The sequence below is a fragment of the Amborella trichopoda genome, chromosome 9 (genome assembly GCF_054954075.1).
Source record: "Amborella trichopoda isolate Santa Cruz 75 chromosome 9, AtrichopodaSantaCruz75HAP2 v2.0, whole genome shotgun sequence".
Classification (NCBI taxonomy): domain Eukaryota; kingdom Viridiplantae; phylum Streptophyta; class Magnoliopsida; order Amborellales; family Amborellaceae; genus Amborella; species Amborella trichopoda.
Genome location: NC_142344.1, coordinates 22937280 through 22957264, shown reverse-complemented (window position 1 = coordinate 22957264; position 19985 = coordinate 22937280). Strand labels below are relative to the sequence as shown.

Genomic DNA, 19985 nt, shown 5'->3' with positions numbered 1-19985 from the left:
CTATTTAATTTCTCCTTTCTTCATTTCCCTCTGGTCTTTTCCTCACATTTCTTCCATTGTCTTTTCCTTAAATTCTTTTTTCCTCCCCTTTCTTTCCCTTCCCATTTTCTCTCTATGGATTCTTTAGCATTCTTCCTCCTTTATTAATTTTTCCCTCTCCATTTTCTTTCCTATTTCTTATTTCCTCAAATCCTTGCTTTTATCAAAACCTTCCAAACTAGCAAACAATCCCCATCAAAAATCCACTAAAAACTTAAAAATAACCCATTAATTCTTCCTAGAATCAAACATTAATAAAACCCAAAAAACTCTTAACCCTAATTTCCCATCTAAAATCGAAACCCGAATTTCTGTGCACATCATTATTAACTTCAAAACCCAAAAACTAGTTATTGAGACCTTCAAGCATTAATCTAAAGTTATTCTATACCTTCTTTTATCTCCGAGTTGTAGGCTAGCTTTAAATTGGAGTGGAAACCAAATGTATCAAGCTAATTTTGCTTAAAAGACATATTTCATCCATTACAGATTGGAAATATCATCTTTCAAGCACCAAAACAAATTACTATAATTGTGTGTTGATTTGAGCAAGTTTGCTTAACTAGTTTTGTGAATGATTAACTACTGAAAACCACCTTCACAAGAACTACTAAAAATAAGCAGTAAAACAGTCAACAACCTAAAGCCCGTAAAATAGTAAACTTCACATGAGCTTACCATGATTGGATCTCAACCCCTAAACATTCCCATTCTTTTCCCTTAATCAAAACCCAGAAATTAGCTATGGTATATGGGACATATCTTATATAGGATTTTCACTCCCTTGAAGGATGAAGGAAAACAAACCAGCACGATAAAAATTAAAAATCGGCCACCTCTACACCTTGGCAGCTCCCTTAGGAACTCAAAGGCCCTAGATACATTGCTTAGGGAAAGGGGGTGCCTAGGGCCGAGGGCTCTCTAAGGGCCCGGCTTCATGACAAAGGCACGACCTATGTGAGTGCCTCAGCCCGCCTTACCCACAACTTCTACTCCTTATCCTCTTCTTTGTGCCCATCAAACACTTGAAGCACTTCTTGTTCTCTCATCATCGAGAACATGTGTCCTTGTGCTCTTGTCATTGAGCGCTTTGAATTTTTCTTGTGATCTAATCAGAGGAAACTTAGGCCGCTCGCTGTTTATATATCTCTAATTTCTTTTTTTTTTTTTTTTGAGAGGGGGGGCACCCTCCCACTCTCCCTTCCTCCTATCCTCCCTTTCACCCTTTCTCCTATTCTCCATCCCTCCCTTTCTCCTCCGCCACACACAAAATCACACATACACAAAACACATACAAATATGACATAGGAGAACTTGAAAAAACCAAGAAAAATCAACAAGAAGCACACAATTTTGGAGAAACCCTAGGGTTTACTCCATTCTAGGGCTCAATCCTTAGGCTTCTTTTACAAGACAAAATCTTTCTTTTCTTATGAGGTATACATGAATAACTCTCCAGCCCATCCATGCCCTAACTTAAATATAACTTGAAACTAAGCTCCCTAATTTTAATTAAAACATCTAGAAAGTCCCTAGAATTCCTAGAAACTAAAAAAACCTAGAAATAAACCCTAAAACTAAAATCAAAATCTAGATTCTTTAAAATTGAATAGAAATTAAAAATAAGTATAATTTTTCCCTCCACCATTCTCCCTTTGTTGGAGAAAACTCGTCCTCGAGTTTTGAAGTGTTCTAAGATGAATTCAGCGTCAAAACCACCTTCTTCAACCTTCTTCTTCTTTGTTGGTTCAAAGATTATTCCTAATAAAAAACATTCCTCACGAAACGGATCCTAATATCTATCTTGAGGTGTTAGGGCCACAATTTGAAGCTTCTAAATCGACACTTCCACCGTGCTACTCTGATTCCAATGCCCCGAATTTTTTGAATACTCTATCTCTTCAATATTAATGACATCTTCAAAGGCCATGATTTGGATCAGTCCTCGTGTTGCCTTCTCTCCATATTCTTTAACCTCTTCCAAAATACATTCACTATCATATCGATCCTTATCTTAGATTGGATCTTTTAAGAAATCTTGTTGTTCATCTACTTATATATCGAAGATTGGTGGTGAATCCAAATCTACAATTTGTTAACTTCCCATGCAATCGCTGTCAAAATAAAAAATCTTATCTGTCAAATCAAAAACCCTAGAGTGATGTTCCCCACATCTAGGTCTTTTATCACTATCCTCATCACTCGACTCCCCACGTCGAGCAGAAAAGTGAAAAGGCATGTACTCGAGATTCTCTTGGGCTAAAATATCACCGTCTTACCCATTATTGAGGCTCACGGAGCACTGCGTCAGCTACTGTACTTGCCTTTCAAGTTCATCAATTTTGTCATCCATAGGATCACGAAGTAGATCTACAAAAATCCTCCTTTTATGGCCCCATCTCACTACCATGGGTTTGCCGAAATCACAAATCCGAGGCAAACCTTTGGCCAAAATCAGCAAACCCTAAACCCTATTATAATTTCCACTATTTGTTTTGACCTAGGGCACAAAAAAGTGATGCTATAGTAGCTTTGTATGTGCTACAATGACTTTCGTACTTGCTACAGTACCTCCTGTGTAGATCACAGGCTCTGATACCACTTGATATAGGAGAACGTGAAGAAACCAAGAAAACAGGACGAAGCACACAATTTTGTAGAAACCCTAGGGTTTATTCCCACCTAGGGCTTAATCCTTATGCTTCTTTTAGAAGACAAAGTCTTTCTTTTCTTAAAGAGGAATACATGAATAACTCTCCAGCCCACCCATGCCCATATTTATATTGAAAAAGTATTGTTTTGGAAATTTTGACTTTTGAGCAAAAGATCCTAACTTAAATATAACTTGAAACTAAACCCCTTAATTTAAATATCTAAAGAATCCCTAGAATTCCTAGAAACTAAAAAAAACTTAGAACTAATCCCTAAAACTAAAATCACAATATACATTCTTTAAAATTGAATGGAAATTAAAAATAAGTATAATTCTTCCCTCCATCACAATATCACACAGCCTACGCCGATGCTGCTTTGGCCCAGCACCTTCTGTATTCCTAAACACCGCAAATAACAGTCCAATCATCCATGTACTATCGCTATCAAAATTCCATAAGATACGAGATAAGTGAAGGAAGAAGCACTTGAATGCCATACAGATTCAGTGATGAGAAAATGGTCACACTCGGTCTCTACACAACACGATAAGACATGAATTGGAGTCCTGAACATTGAACATGGTATCTCGGAGATATTTTGCATAATCACTCATGAACATGACGAAGAATGATGACAGAACACATCCCAGACTCCCTTATATCTAGTCATTCAAATCAAAAGTCATACAGAATGGAGAATCTTCTACTTTAGCCCAATGTTGTCAGGACCGAACCAGTGAAGGCATCGGTTCGGTTGGACCAACTAAACCAAACCGGTTCACTAGTTGGGCTGGTCCAAGAAATTAAATAACTAACAAAATAGTAAAATGAGGAAAATTTAAAGGAAAATGCACTCGAATTTAAAAATAATTTTTTTAAAAAATATTATAAACATATATAACTCTTCAAGCAATAAAGAAATACTCAGTAATAATACAATAACTCAAACTTATAAACTAAAATTTAGAAGGAAGACACAAAATAAAAAGTTCATAACCATTCATTCTCTTTTTTCTTTTTTCCTTAAACCATTCAAAGTGAAAAAAAAACAGAAAAGTCAAAAAAAAAAAAAAAAAAAAATCAATAAAAATAGAAGAACTTAAAAATTTTCTCTGTTTTTTCTTTTTGATTTCTATTTTTCTTTTTTATTTATGTATTTCCTTTTTCTGTTTTTTAGATTTTTAGATCCTTTTGTGCATTTTCCAAACCAAAAATTGAAAAGATAGTAGTAGAAAAACAAAAAAAAGAAAAAGCCCCCAACATATTTCTGATTTTAATAAACCAATCTAAAAGTTCTTCCAAAGAAAAGTTACAATTTAGAAACACCAAGTACAAAAAAGAAAAATTACAAATTTGGACTCAACAATTTTTTTTTATTTTTTATTTTTTTTTAAGAATTCACCCTTTTATGTCCTTAAATATTACAACATTAAAGGTTAAAATTAAATATGTAAAGAAAATACCCGTAGATATTAGGACTTTTTCTATTTTTATATTTTCGGGTTAAGTTTCTTTTTTTAAGTTCCACCATGAGTTTTTTGATTTGCCATACTGAAGTGACATGATATATACAATGAAGATCAATATTGTGCAGCGGAGTCCAATGTGTGTGATGGTAGCATGATGCTTTTCTTCCCAAGTTTGTCCAGGGTTCAAGCCCTACCTTGGTAGGATCCCTTTTTTAATACTAAAAAAAAACCATTGGACTATATTACCAGCCAGTTCAATGTAGAACTGGCGGACAGGTCAATTTAGACGTTGGACCGACCGGTTCTATCCGGTTCATCACTAGTTCAAGCGTTGCCCTTGTTCATTAATTTGATTGAACCGGTCTTGGCACCGGTTCACCAGTCGAATCCACAGGTCCAGTTCGGTTCTGATATCATTGCTTTAGCCAAAAGCCTACAGAACTTGCTAGTTTTATTAATGTATGGGAACTGGATAGCTTACCCCTCAAAGCAATGAACTTGTTTCAAAACTTCCCAAACAAAACAAAAGGACTATAACTTCATGCATCCTGCACATCATCAAAGAGGCACACCCCAAACCATTCCCAACTTTGGGGTGAAGCCTGAAAATTGAACCTGAACCCTTTTGACGACCCTCTAGGCCTCAAAGGCCCAACAAAGGCAATATAGCCTTACATGACATTTGTTCCCCAACCACCTCAATGACTACATCTGTCAATAGAAAATACATTGCTTGCCGTTGATTTTGTTGAACGCATAAATAGATTTCAAAAGCAGTCTGGAACAATTCACCCCAAATTCAACAAACTTCCATAACTCTAGTATTCTAGAACATCTGACTGTAACATAATGAAAAACTATAGCTACCCAGCTACCTCATAGACTAACACTATCATGGGCATTCTCAAGTATGGGTATTCATAGACAAACACTATCATCAGCATTTCTATGTCTCCATTATCTTCTTGAGAACACTCCCAAAGTCCATCAACATCACAATAATAATAATAACAATAACAATAAGAAAAAAATAAATAATAATAATAATAAGAATAGTAATAATAATAATTGAAAAAACAACTCATAAGTCTAGTGCAAATCAAAGTATCCCTCCACCCTTCCAGTGGAGTATTTTAGGTCAAATTACAATCCTTGAACCTCATGTACTACTATTGATTTTGGCACTTGGCTCCAGTGTTTGATTATTAGTAACTGTGTTCCCCCACCTCTCAACTCTTTCGCATCTCATATCCCTCATTTTTTTGTGCTTGTTTGTTGCCTCCAGTGCAATCTCCTATCCAACATCCTGCGACTTCCTAAGATGAGTTGATTTTCAACCAAACGTTATCATCATCATCAGAGCGTTCTACCAACTATTCGAGGTTACATGAATCCTAGTCAACCATTTTGCTCTATTAAAGGTCATATATTCCGTGAGGCCATAAGTTCTCATATCTTTTCTCACTACTTCCAACCATGTCCTTTTGACCCTACCCCTTGCCCTTTTTGAGCCTTCCACTTGAATAAACTTGCACCTCCTAACAGGTGAAATAATGGGCCCGTAGTGCACTTGACCGGCCCACCTAAGTCTACTTTCTCCCATCTTATCGCCTATTGGAGCCACACCTAAGTTCTCTAAAATGCGTTCATTTTAAATTCTCATCTTATCACCTATTGGAGCCACCCATCCATCTTAACGTCCTCATCTCAGCTCCACTCATCTTATGGATATGTTGTTTCTTGAACGCTCAATATTCTACCCATAAAGCAAAGCTGGTCTCACAGTTGTCTTATGGAACTTCCCCTTCAACTTCATTGGTATGCGGCGATCATATAAATCTCCGATTACACATCTCCAGTTCACCCACCCAGTTCTAATTCCATATGGAACATCTTCCTCAATCTCTCCATTTTCATAGATTATTTATCTAAGTTATCGAAAGTGCGTTCTTCTTGGATTTCTTAATCGTCAATTTTAACTACTTCCTCATCTTTAATTCTATTATTACTAAACTTGCATTCAATATACTTTTATCTTAGTCCGACTAATTTTAAAACCTTTAGACTTTCGAGCATCCCTCCAAAGTTCTAACTTTGTGTTGTTGTCGCTTTGGGTCTCATCCATCAAAACTTTGTCGTCCGTGAGCAACATCCACCATGGTACCTCATTTTGTAGGTGCCTAGTTAAGTCGTCCATAACTAAAACAATCATCATTGTCATCATCATCAAATCTTTTTCCCAACTAATTGGGGTCAGCCACACGAATCCTACTACGTCATTCAGTGAGGTCAAAAGTCCCTATATCTTTTCTCACTGCTTCCAACCATGTCCTTTTGGGCTACCCCTTGCCCGTTTTGAGTCTTCCACATGAACTAACTTGAACCTCCTAACAAGTGATGTACTGGGTCTGCGCCACACATGGCTAGCTCACTTAAGTCTATTCTCTCTCATCTGATTACCTATTGGTGCCACACCTAAATTTTCCAAATATATTTATTTTGAATTTTATCCCTTGTCCTGCCACTATCCATCTCAACATCATCTATACTACACTTATTCTATGGGTATGTTGTTTTTTGACCTTCCAAGTCCAATATTCTACCCCATAGAGCAAAGATGGTCTCACAGCTGTCCTATAAAATGTGCCCTTAAGCTTCATTGGTATGCGACGATCACATAAAATTCTGATTGCACATCTCCACTTCGCCCACCCAGCTCTAATTCTATGTGTGACATCATCTCCAATCTATCTATTTTTCCATATTATCGACCCAAGATACCGAAAGTGAGCTATTTTTGGTATTTCCTAGCCATCAATCGTAACTACTTCCTCATCTCTACTCCTATTATTGCTGAATGCAAGTTCTATATACTCTGTTTTAATCCAGCTAATTTTCAAACCTTTAGGGCCCATTTGGGTACCTAGGGAAGCCTGTCTTGAGAATAGGCTTCTCCTGCAATTGGGTTATCCTGTAATTGGTATGTCCCTGGGATAGGGGTGTCCACTGTTTGGATTGCTTGGAAGATGTGAATCCATGAATATTCAATTGCATATGTGAATCCAGGGATATTCAATTCCAAACTTCAATATTATTCCTTAACTAAGATAAAATCCTTATTTTTTTCTTATTCCTTTCCATTGTATCCATATGTATAGATATCTTACACTCCAAAAGATTCTATCAGGGTATGTTTGGTTCGTGCATAAAATATTTACCTACGTAAATCGTGTTTCATACATTTGCTTCGTGCAAATGCATATGCAAATAAAATACCATGGTAAAAGCTTTTACCATGAAATGGTCTAATTCATTGCAAAATAAAACCACAACTATTGAGGTGAGGAAACATTCCCTGTGCATTTGTTTTCACATGTAGACCCACAATTCACCATTCACTATTTACTATTTACAATATAATATATTATGGACGTAGTTAGCATGCGGGTAAACCCGCACATGTATAAATGCGGTGCCGCTTAAAAATCTCTTTCTGAGATGGATTTTTTGACTTAATTTTTTAAGGACATGTAATCAATAATATGGAGATCATGAATATGAAAAATAAATAAATTTTAAAAACTAGAAAAATAATTTTATTAAGAAAACATTCGCACAGTTAGTTTCCATTGTCTTTATGTGCACCACCTACTTGCATCCATCTTTCAGATGGATGCTTTACACTTCTAGACCACACATGGGGAAATGCGGTCCAACCCGCATGAAACAATTTTCCATATATTATTATAATATTTTACATATAAATTATATTGCAATAATAGTTAACATATTATATATATATATAATATTTTATATAAATAACATATTATTTTATATTATACTACAATATATAACATTAGAGGAAATATATAATATTATGGTACAATACAAAAATATATTATACATATTATATAAAAATATACATATATAATATTATATAATGTATATAATTTAGTATAGTAATACAATATAATATAAATATACAATACTATATATTATAGTGTATAATATCATTTGCATTATATTATATTTAATTATATGTAATATATATTTATATTTATTTTATTAATGTAATTGTATTATTTTTAATATATCTTTATTATGTATAATATATGTAATATATGATATTTATATACTATATATTATATAATTAATATATACTATATATAATATATATAATATACATACAGGAAATATATAATATTACAGTATAATACATAAACATATTACAAATATTATATAAATACAGAATAAAATATGTATATAATATGATATAATAAACATAGATAATAGTATAAATTATATATATAATATAATTTGTATTACATTATATTATATGCGTTATATATTTATATTTATTTTATTAATGTAATTGAATCATATAATATTTGATATTTATATACTACTATGTGTTATATAATTAATATATATATACATATATTATATAAGGAAGATGCTACTGTTCACCGTTGGGCTAACAGGAAGATATGAGCCCAACGGCCCAGATTGAATTTAAGCCAATTAAAGGAGTCACAACCTCATTTCGTGTTTGAATTTTTATTTTTTTCTACAAATCCAAATCACTTGAAATTTTAGGCGTGTGTTCTTCTCATCAAGGCGCACCTAATAAAAATGTTTAAAAAATAGTTCGCAAATACAATATTGACCAAAATACCCCCGAAACATTTCAAGGGTATTTTTGTCAATTTATTTCATGTAAAGTAGTTTTTTGATATTTTTATTAGATTCTCCTATTTTTGAAGAATACACACCTAAAATTTCAAGTGATTTGAATTTGTAAAAAAAAAAATTAAAATTCAAACACGAAATGAGGTCGTGATCGTCAGATCGGCCTAGACCGGCTAACAAGAAGATTTTCCATTATATAATATATAATACTTATATATATTATACAAAATGTTATATAATTAATATATATTATCTATCAATATAATATATATATATTATATTATAAAAATATATATTTATTATATTACATAAAAATACTATATATTTTATTATAGATGATATAAATATTTATTATATTATATGTAATGTATAATATAATATTTAAGTAAGATGTCTTTGTGAATCACAGACCTCAATGTTCTAAATTAATTTGAATGAATTTTAAAATTTTGAGTCCAACGGGGATTAGCCAATCCAAGAAACCACAGATAGTCTTATTCCACCTATTTTGGTGGAATAGCATTCACGTGGATTGGCCACTCAACGAGATTCAGCTATCCACGAAAGAATGTGATACCCAAACAAGGGAAGGGCCCAATACCTGGATAGCCTCATACTGGAGAGTCCAATCCAGGTACCCAAACAAGCCCTTAGATTCTAGAACATCCCTCCAAAGTTCTTGTGTGGACGTCATTTCGTGCCTCGTCAATCAAAACTTTGTCATCTGCGAACAACATGCACCTCAGTACCTCATCTTGTAGGTACCTCGTACTCATTTATAGCTAAGACAAAGAAGTATAGGCTCAATGCAGACCCTTGATGTCCGCCTATTGTTACTGAAAACTCACTCGTCTCTCCACTAATTTTTTGTACACTAGTAAGCGCTCCATAGTACAGATATCTCACCAAGTCGATGTAGTGTCTGCAAATTCATTTCTTTTCCAACACTCAGCAAATCAAATCTCGAGGTACTATATCATAAGCTTTCATTAGATCAATAAAGACCATGTAGAGGTTTTTTTCCTTCGCCCTAACTTCTCAATCAGTTATCTAAGTTGAAAATAGCCTTGGTCGTTGACCTCCTTTGCATAAAACCGAATTAGTTTTCTGATACACTAGTTTCATGCCTTAGTCGTTGCTCAATCAATCTCTCTCAGAGCTTCATAGTGTTGCTCAAAAGTTTGATCAATACTTCGGACAATTCTATATGTCTCCTTTGTTCTTGTAAATAGGCAGCTAGGAACCATTGTACTTTTCCTCCATTCGTCTTGCATTTTCTTTGTTCTCAACACCTTGTTGAACAGCTTGGTCAGCCAATCTCCCCATGCACTTCCAAACCTCTATCCGCCTCTCTTATCTTCATCTTTTTCAAAGTTTCCTTCGCATCTGATATCTTAATCTTACGAATGTATCTGTGACCTCCACCCTCTGTTATGCTAACAGTTCCTTTTACCGCTACGTTCTAATTGTGTTCGTCATTTAATAATAAGAACTCGATTATTAACCAGAACAATAGACAACATTTTTTTCCTTCAGGTTTCATGGGGTCCAAATGGTTGTCATTAATAATGATAAACCAGCTCAAAGGATTGACAAATACAGACCATTAGAGTCGGAGATAGAGTACTTATAAAAGGTATCAAAATGTTGGATCAGGCCATAGCTCAGTTAGATAGTGCTCATAGTTGACAATTCAAATCTTGCGTTCAAATTGAGCTTACCAACAAAAAACTAAAAAAATAATGAATATATTGCATGCATCTAAGCTGAATTGAATCTGTTTTGAAATCAACATTTAAAGTAGAAGATGACAAACGAAAACAAAACACTAGTCACAAAAGAAGTGTAAAGTAATGACAAACCAAAAACTATAGCACATTGAATGAAGCTGAAGACAACTCAATCATCAAAAGGAGTTTCCCCACCCAAGAGCCACAAGAAACAATACTGTCATACTATTATTACGAGATCAAAGTTCAACGCTCAAATCCGCAAAGAAAAAAGCTCGCTCATTCATAGTGCCTACCCATATCTTCAAGGATGATACCAATACATACTTAACAATACATACCAATGGATGAATGACAATACATACTTAACAATACATACTTAACAATACATACTTAACAAGACATATCTTCAAGGATGATACCAGTACATCCTTAACAACACATACCAATACATACTTAACAATACATACTTAATACATACTTAACAATACATACTTAACAATACCATACTTAACAATACAATAACACAACAATACATACTTAACAATACAATGCTTAACAATACATACCAATACATATTAACAATACATACCAATACATAACAATACATACATACATACATACCAATACAAAACAATACAATACTTCATACCAAGACATACATACATACATACTTCATAACCATACAATAACAATACCAATACATACCAATACATACCAATACATACATACCAATACATACATAACAATACAATACATAACAATACATACCAATACATAACAATACAATACTTAACAATATATACCATTACATAACAATACATACTTAACAATACATACCAATACATATCTTCAAGGATGATACCAATACATACTTAACAAGAAAATATTACATATTTAATACAAATGGATGAATGACAATAGCTCACCCATCCCATAATACTTCATTAAGAAGAATCCATATCAATAAATCAGTACGGTGTTATTGGTCAGATATGATGAACATCATACAAATAAGAGATTTGTAGTCAGTCTGGTGGTTGGCCTTACAGATATCAGCAAAACAAACTACCACGCTTATTTAAGAAACATCACAAAATCTCATTCAATGAAAAGGTAGCAGATACAGTGTGGATATGATTATCCTGCTACTTAATGGCCTACAACATAATCCAGAGTTGAACTATTGAACTGCTTTAAAAAATGAAAAATTCAACCAATCAAACATTATCCAAGTGTTCCCTGATACAGCCACTCCATTGACACTTAGCATGACCAGTAATCAAGCAGCCAAAGGCAAAACACAGACAGTTTAACAGAAAGGGACACTCCCAAAACCTAAACGAGCTTCAGAATTTGAATCCAGCAAGCATGAAACAAAAGAACCAAAACGATTTTTCCAACTAATCCATCCAGTAAAATTTGCCTATCTGACCTTTGTGACTGAAACACCATTCAGCAACATCATATCATAAACAAGATATCTTCTTTTCTGCTCGCCAGTTTCAGGTACAGTGTCAATAATCATCTCACCATCAAGTAATGTCAAGTGATGAGTTTTGTCAGATGGACCCTGGGAAGCATATAACATTACAAAGCAAATGTGATAGGAATGATATCAGAAAACATATGCTAGAGAACACACGAAAGCGGCAATGAATATGGCAAGAAGGGAAAAAGGGATACACATACCTGATTGGAAGATCTTCTAGGAAACCGCAGCTGGACCCTCCGGAAACAAAATTTTCTGTCAATCAAATAGCATCCATCCAAAGTTATAAGCATCATATATCTTGTTCCATCAGCTTTCCATGTCGCATAGTAATATCTCTGACGAAGGAGCTGTAAATTCGACCTGAATCAAATAAAAGGTGTGAAATGGAAGAAAACTGCAGATCTAGAGCAGCATGTAGACATACAGACAGAGAGGTATATTTAAACATAAAATACATAAATATTCCTATTCCTCGAGAAGCAACTGCAGTTCATAAAGGACAAATACATGTGTAACAATGTATAGAAAGGAATTTCTCCTTAAATTTCACTAAGGAGAGACCAAAAACCTAAAACGGGAAAAAATGTGCATGTTATTTTCTGAAAGCAAGGAAGCCGGCAAGTTGTAAGTTATCAGGGAAGTGGGGTTGCAATGCTTGTAGGATAAATTTGTTCTATATATACCATTAGAAACAACTTTCTTTCCTTTTCTTTTTCCACCTTGGTTTATTGCTCATTACATATTTAACAATATTTTGCCTTTTGAGAAGTAGTTACCAGTTTGCCAGTCAATGTAGACAGTGAGATACCAAGTAGTACTTGGAAAGCAGAAAAAAGGATAGTCATGAATATCAAGCAACAGTCCCGGCCACTGAAGTAGCAAAAATGTCATCAAGAATCCCATCAATAAAAAGGGTCCAATGGACAGTTAGTGGTCCCCCCATGAAAATAAAACATATATAACCAGCTAGAACCCTCCTCCTGTTGGGTAGAATGTGATCATTCAATAGGAAATGATATCAGAATAAAATTGGTCACTAGAAGCAGTTCAAATACTGAGCGTTTTATACATAATCAAAGAACTGCTGACATTGGAAAAGCAAGATGCATTGTTAGCCCAATGAAAATATCTCACGCTAAAGACAAGACGTACCAAACCCAACGTAAGTTTCATTGGTAAGGAGGAATCAAATGGATTCAGGGAAAGTCACCTGGAACGCATCATTAACATAGATCCATGCCATGATTTGTAAATAAACATACACTCAAGAACTCCACTGGACACGCGGATTGGCTGCTCTTACAACTTAATGAGTCCTCTGTTCTTGGGACAGAAGCTATTTGTTCGATTTTACATCCATCCCCTCATATGATTTCTAAAACAACAGAAAACTATCTTTTACACATTGTGTACACAAATGTAGTGAAGAATTTAGAAAAAGAAATCAAAGAACTGAAAATTTAATTGAAAATAATGGTAGCTTACAACCAAAGCTTCATAGTTTTCTGGTCAACTAGGCTGCATACACACTCGCACACGCACACACGCGCGTGTGCACACGCACACACGCGCGCACACACACACACACACACACAAGAACCCTTGTATATAATAAAAGGACCCTAGGACCCTACTTATAACCCAAGAAATCCTAATCCTAAATAGAACTGATCTATGAACACACTGTTGAGGATCTGAGGAGATGACAAGATCTAGGACCGATCCATGAAGGGAGGGAGGACTTGGAGAGAATTTTTTAGGAAGATTTTAGGAGGCTGACTGGCCTAAACTCTTTGTTGTCAGCGGCTCCCCCAGATATAGGGACAAGGATGACAAAGGGATGCCATTGTGGAAGATTTCACTAAATAAAACAAAAATGTCAAGGGAGAAGGCATCTCAGAGTCTGGAAAAGATTGCAATCGGACAATCATCAGGTCCCAGTGCATTGTCCTTGCCTACATCAGAGATGGTTTTGATGTTTTTCTTTATCTTCAAACTGTATTTTTAACCATGCAGCTTTGTTCAAAGTGATAGTCAGGAAGGAGTGGTCATCCATGACAAGACGGGGATTACAGCAAGCTAAGAGTAGTTCTTAGAAGAAAGAATAATAGCAGCCACCTCATCCGATTCCTAAAAATGTTTTGATAGATAGAGATGTTGTCAATGGAATTTGGGAACAGGCTATGTTTCTATATCTAATCTTTAGGCATTTCACTCTTGATCTATGGTACCAGAAGATCTCCTCTTGTTTGAGAAGATTAAGGCACTCAGAGTTGGCTTTTCTTTTCTCGCTGAGCTAGTCAGAAGACAGAGTTCTAGTTTCTTCACCGGAGGATCACCTTGAGAAGGGAGGATTTTAGATAGGAAAAATTAACCAAGTTCAAACAACTCCAATTCTTGATGGAACATTTTTCAGTGGTTGAAAGCTTTCCTTTTTAGTCTAAAACCTACCCATCAGAAGACAGAAAAGGAGGACCACCAGGTTCTAACAAAGTTTGGTTCTAATCATGACAATTCGCACCTAAAGGGTTTCAGACCGAAGTTCATTGTGACAACATCTAAGAGAATGGGTTTGTGATCAGAGATAATTTCGGCTGCGGTATAGGAGTGAGTTCCAGGAAAGTTATCCTCCCTCCCTGAAGTTATCATAAATCAATCTAACTAGGTGAGGGTGGACATGGAAGAGTGATTACACCAGATGCAGAAGCGCCACTCAGAGAAATGTCGATAAGGTTGTCCAGGGAGATAAAGCCTAAGAATCCAATAATGCCGAGGATGATTCTCAAATTTCTGTAGCATTCATGAGCCCATTTGATGACATAAAAATCTCCACCAAACACCCAAGGTTTGGTGGAGAGAAAGCCACTGCATTTAACTCAGCCTAAAAATCTTGCCTAAGAGTGCGACTATTTGGGCCATAGGCTGCATTGAACTTCCAGAGGCAGTTAGGTCTCACTCGATAGAGAAGGAGAGGGACACCAAGTGGGTGCCCACCGAGTTGGAGATAAGGTTATGGATGGATGGGTCCCAAATAGTGACACCCAAGGCTCCATTTGCCTCTAAGGCCACCCATTGGCATGGGTGCCAGCACCAAATACTTCCGACAATAGCAAAAGGGCGTGTGGAAGCTTTGGTTTCAAGGATGTCGATGATCTATAGAAGCCATCATGCAAACTTGTAGCATATCTTAGGGCACTTTGAGAGACAACCTGCTCTAATACCAAGTGATGCAGTGAAGAATCTAGAGAAAGAAATCAAAGAACAAAAATTTTGATTGAAACTAATGGTGGAAGCTCACAAGCCAAGCATCTTAGCTCTCTAGTTTACCCTAGACTCCCAAAACAAATTATATGCAACTCTACTACTAAACCCTCAAGAAACATCCCTATTTACAATAACAGACCCTACATAAAACCTAAGAGATCTATATTCTAATTGAAATAGAAATCCTAATTAAAACAAAATTTATAATGACATCTTTCCCTTGAAAAACAAATAATTTCATAAGACCTCTAACTACTTCTCAAAGCAACCCTAAAATCCTAGAAATCCATACAATCACTTAAATACCCTAAAAAAATACAAAATATCTAGAATTTAATAAAAAATATTCAAAAATAAGACACAGCTGCTCCCACAACATACAACCCCTAGATGTATGACGAAAGATTTCGAACATATCTACCTTGTAGAACTAGAGCAAATTACTAATTGGCCATATTTTGAGGACACTAAGATGATAATTAATGTACACATATACTCATAGTCAATACCAAGATACTTCAGTATGCTCCTGTAGGTCATATGAGACATACAAGCTGATTCATAGAAATGACTACTATCCTCGAAAAATAGATGAGATTTTGTAATTTACTGACGAATGTTAGCAGTGTTATCAAGTGCGGATGCGAACTTGATGCAATGGGGGATCTGATGCGGAATGTGGCTCGATGCGGTCCCGAGGCAGGCGCAAATATGATGAAGCGATCAATAAATTTCTAAAAATAAAAAAACATGAATGTGTGATCTATGTGATAATAGAAAAATTGGTTATGTACTTCTCTCTAATATATTAGTGGTCCGACTTGCCTGATAGTCTAATAAAGACATGGTATATAGTCTTACATGTGACGTAGTATAAAGTAATACATTCCATCCCAATAAAGTAACGACAATTAACAATTTCACATAACACTCAAAGGCCAAAAATACTTCACAACCACAGGTTTACGACCACCGCCACACAACCACAACCTAAATGTAACCTTTAAAACCCAAGTCCAAAGAAATTTCGGTTTCATGGACTTGGATTTAATCACCTAGGCCTTGAATCCTTCAACTTCTTGAATTTTCACTGGAAAACTTTCAAAATGAAGCTCAAAACAGTATCACACAGTCCACCAAAGATTCAAGAACAAACCCCAAATTTCTTTTCTTAAATTTTGGAAGCACATAAATTTTTTGGTTCTTTTTTTTGTTCTTTTTTTCTGAGTTCAATTCTTTTAAAACCATGGAAGCAAGGCCTTGGGATTTTTTTAGAGGTGCTACATACCACAATGCAGCCAATACGGCCGCATGTGGTCGATATGCCGCATATGCAGCTGCATCGCGAAATCCCGCATATGCCGATGGAGGCGATATGCCCAAGCCTGCATAATGCATTTTTTTTTTTATGTTGTTAATTGTTGTATTGAAAAAGAAGAAGTGTACAAGGTTCAGAGAGAGAACCCACATACCGGGCCTATAGGTAAAAATAAGTTAACTTTGGTCAAGTAAACCCATACAAAAAATGAGAGGGGATTAAAACATTGCCCGTTACAAAGATGTACAAAAACGGAATAAGAGAAAGGTCCGTCAAGAGTAAAAATCTTGAGGGGAAGGACCAAAAAAATCACAAATGTACAAAAAGATAAGGCCACAGTCATGAAAGCGTGGTTCCCAAGTTCTTATAAGGATCCACGACCTATGTGAGGGCTCCATCCTTAGCGATCTGGTCCGCCAGGCCATTTGATTCCCTCCAAATATGCGATCCATGAGACGGTTGTATCCCTGCAAAGGTGTGAAATCTCATCATAAATAGATGCAAGATACCAAGGTCGTGTGGCGTCGCCGGCAGCCCAAAGAATTATATTTCGGGCGTCTCCTTCCACTAAAAGAGGTTGTTCCCACCCGGCTTCTAACATTTTGAGTCCCGTGAGAAGCTCTAATGACTCAGCTAGCTGGGAGTCGGCTTGGCCAATATACTTGCAGAAAGAGGTCGGGATGTTTCCATGGTGGGTCTCTAAAAATCCCACCAAGCCCGACAAGGTTGGAAGAGGAGGACATGTTCCCAACTTAGTTGGAAAGACACGGTTGAAATACCATTGAAGACCTTGTGATTAGAGGCCCAGAAGATAACCAAGGACTTAATCTAGTGAAAAAGGGTTGAGACTTCGCACTTGATTCCTCGAAAGATCCTTAGGTTCCTTTCTGTCCAGACTACCCAAATCGTGGCTGCTATGGAAACCTTCCATAAGAGCTTGCCCGCCTTGGGCCAGAAAGGGTCCTCCGTGAGTTTGAAGAGGGCTGGAATGGAGGCTGGCGTAACCCAAGACAATCCGAAAAGTTGTAAGAGTCTGCTCCACAAGTTTAGTGCTATATTGCAGTGGATAAAGAGATGAGGATCGTTCTCTTCTTCGTCGAGGCACATAACATAGCGGTTTGGGATAGGGATTCCCCAGTGTTGGAGCGGGTCCATGTTGAGAGCTTTTTCAAAACCCGCAGGCCAATTGAAAGCATGAACTTTCGATGGGGCTATCGAGGACCATACTTTGGAAACCACAAAATTTGAACGAAGGGGGAAAGTTGGGGGTTGCAGGAGTCTATTGTAGAAGGACGCTACCGAAAAGGAACTCGAGGGAGGAGTCCAAATGAGGCTATTTGGCCCAAAGAGGGTGAAGAGTATGGCGTGCAAGAGGGATGAGAGTGAGATAAATTCCAGGAAATCAGCATCCAAGAGCGGGCATCTAAAGGATGGATTCCAAGCCCTGGAGCTGCCGGCAACAAGGATCTCTTCTACAATCGAGGAGGAGGTATTGGTGGCTAGAGAGGACAAAGAAGGAAACCTTTCCTTGAGAGGGGTGTGGCCCAACCAAAGATCAGACCAGAAGCGGATTCTAAGGCCTTTCCTTAGATGGAAGCGAATGTTTTGCATGAAAATAGTGAGGGCAGACAAGAAAGATTTCCAGGCCCCAGAAGTCCTGCTCTGTGGACTACCCTCCAGAAACTAGGCATTGAAGGAAATTTTGTATTTGCAACGGATCACTTGAGTCCAGAGGAAATTATAGTTGTTCGCAAGACGCCACCACTAAGAATCCGGATCCTTATTCCACCTAAGTGCTTCGGTTGGCAGACTTTATTCCAAGCAATGAGGTGAAAGTTTTTTGATTCAAAACCCCTGAACAAAGAAAATTCTCATAAGTTGTTTCAGGCGATTGGCGACAATAGGCACATAGAAGAGTGGCATGAGATATAGAGGTGTATTGGATAGGGTTGCCTTTATGAGAGCTTTTCTTCCTATAAAAGACAAGAACCTGCCTTTCCAACTTGCTAACCGGCAGTCTACTTGGTCGATAATGTGAGACCACTGCCTCTTCTTAGGTTTTCCAATGCCCAAAAGCATCCCATGATAGATAGTAGGAAGGTCCTCCACCTTGCACTTCAAATCTGAGATGAGAGCTCTAGTCTCCGAAGGTGTGAGAGCCACCCCTATCATAATGGACTTCTCCATATTTACTTTGAAACCAGTGGCGTACTCGAAGCATCTACGGAGGAGGCGTAGGCACTCAATTTCCCCCAGGATGGCGTCAAAGAACACTACAGTATCGTCGGCATATTGAAGGTGGGAGACCGTGGGACCTCTGGTACTGCTTTTGAACCCAAAAAGGAGGCCCAAGTGGTACATATAAGAAATAGATTGACTGAAAACCTCCACTACAATAGCGAACAAGAATGGAGAAAGAGGGTCCCCTTGCCGGAGACCCCTAGTAGAGGGAAAGAAACCTTTAGGGGCCCCATTAATCAACATTGAGAAATACGGATGAGAGTAGCAACACCGCATCCATTTTCTCCATCGATCCCTAAACCCCATTCTGGCCATAGTTTTTTTTTTTTTTTTTTTAGAAAGGTTAACCTTGCATTACTGAGGAGAAATGTTTATATGGATATGAGAGTCTGATGTCGCCCACTTAGGGTGACTCGGTGAAAAATGCGTCAACCTGTCATGTACATAAAAGGCGCTTATAAGAACCGCCCGATTACAAAGATTTTACATGAAGCATTCAAAAATAAAGCAGGGCTGAAAGGTGCCCAACTACAAAGTGTTTATGTTGTGCCTGTGGTCCTGAGCAAAAAAGGAATCAGACCGGCTTGATGTTCTACTTGTATTCTAGCTCCCTCTTTCGCCAAGAGATTTGCGAACTCCTTGGACGTCCTCCATATATCCTTCAATGAGAAGTCCATCGCCCTACTAATGTGCTCAATTTCGTCAAAAATTGAGGTTAAGGGCCACGATGGAGCAACCGCCCTACTCGCCCAGGAGAGAACATTTAGTAGGTCTCCTTCCACTATCAGTTGTGAGCCCCAAGAATGGTTAAAACCTTTCAAGCCCAGTAAGAGGGCCAAGGCTTCTGCGTATTGGGACTCCTTAAGACCAAGATGCTCAGAATAAGTTAAGAGGACGTTACAATTATGGTCCCTGAAGACCCCCCCAGCCCCTGCCAGGCCAGGGTTCCCAGGGGAGCAACCATCAAAATTCAGCTTGATGCTACCTTCTGGTGGTGGTTGCCGGTTGTTGGGTCTTGAAGCATGTCGCGGTTGGTGATGAAGGATATTTTTCCATTGGCTGAGGAAACAGCTCCCTGCTATGCCC

At 36.9% G+C, this 19985-nt stretch overlaps 1 protein-coding gene across 8 annotated transcripts in view; it reads right to left on the bottom strand.

Moving 5' to 3' along the window:
- Nucleotides 1-19985, bottom strand: part of LOC18436476 (uncharacterized) — a 108034-nt gene that overhangs the window by 23392 nt on the left and 64657 nt on the right. For all 8 annotated transcript variants that reach the window (XM_088845825.1, XM_088845829.1, XM_088845828.1 and 5 more), the window contains 2 exons: nucleotides 12274-12436; nucleotides 12017-12154 (listed from right to left, as the gene is read on the bottom strand). In XM_088845825.1, the coding sequence (XP_088701951.1) occupies nucleotides 12017-12154; nucleotides 12274-12436 (301 nt within the window). The remainder of the gene's footprint in view (nucleotides 1-12016; nucleotides 12155-12273; nucleotides 12437-19985) is intronic.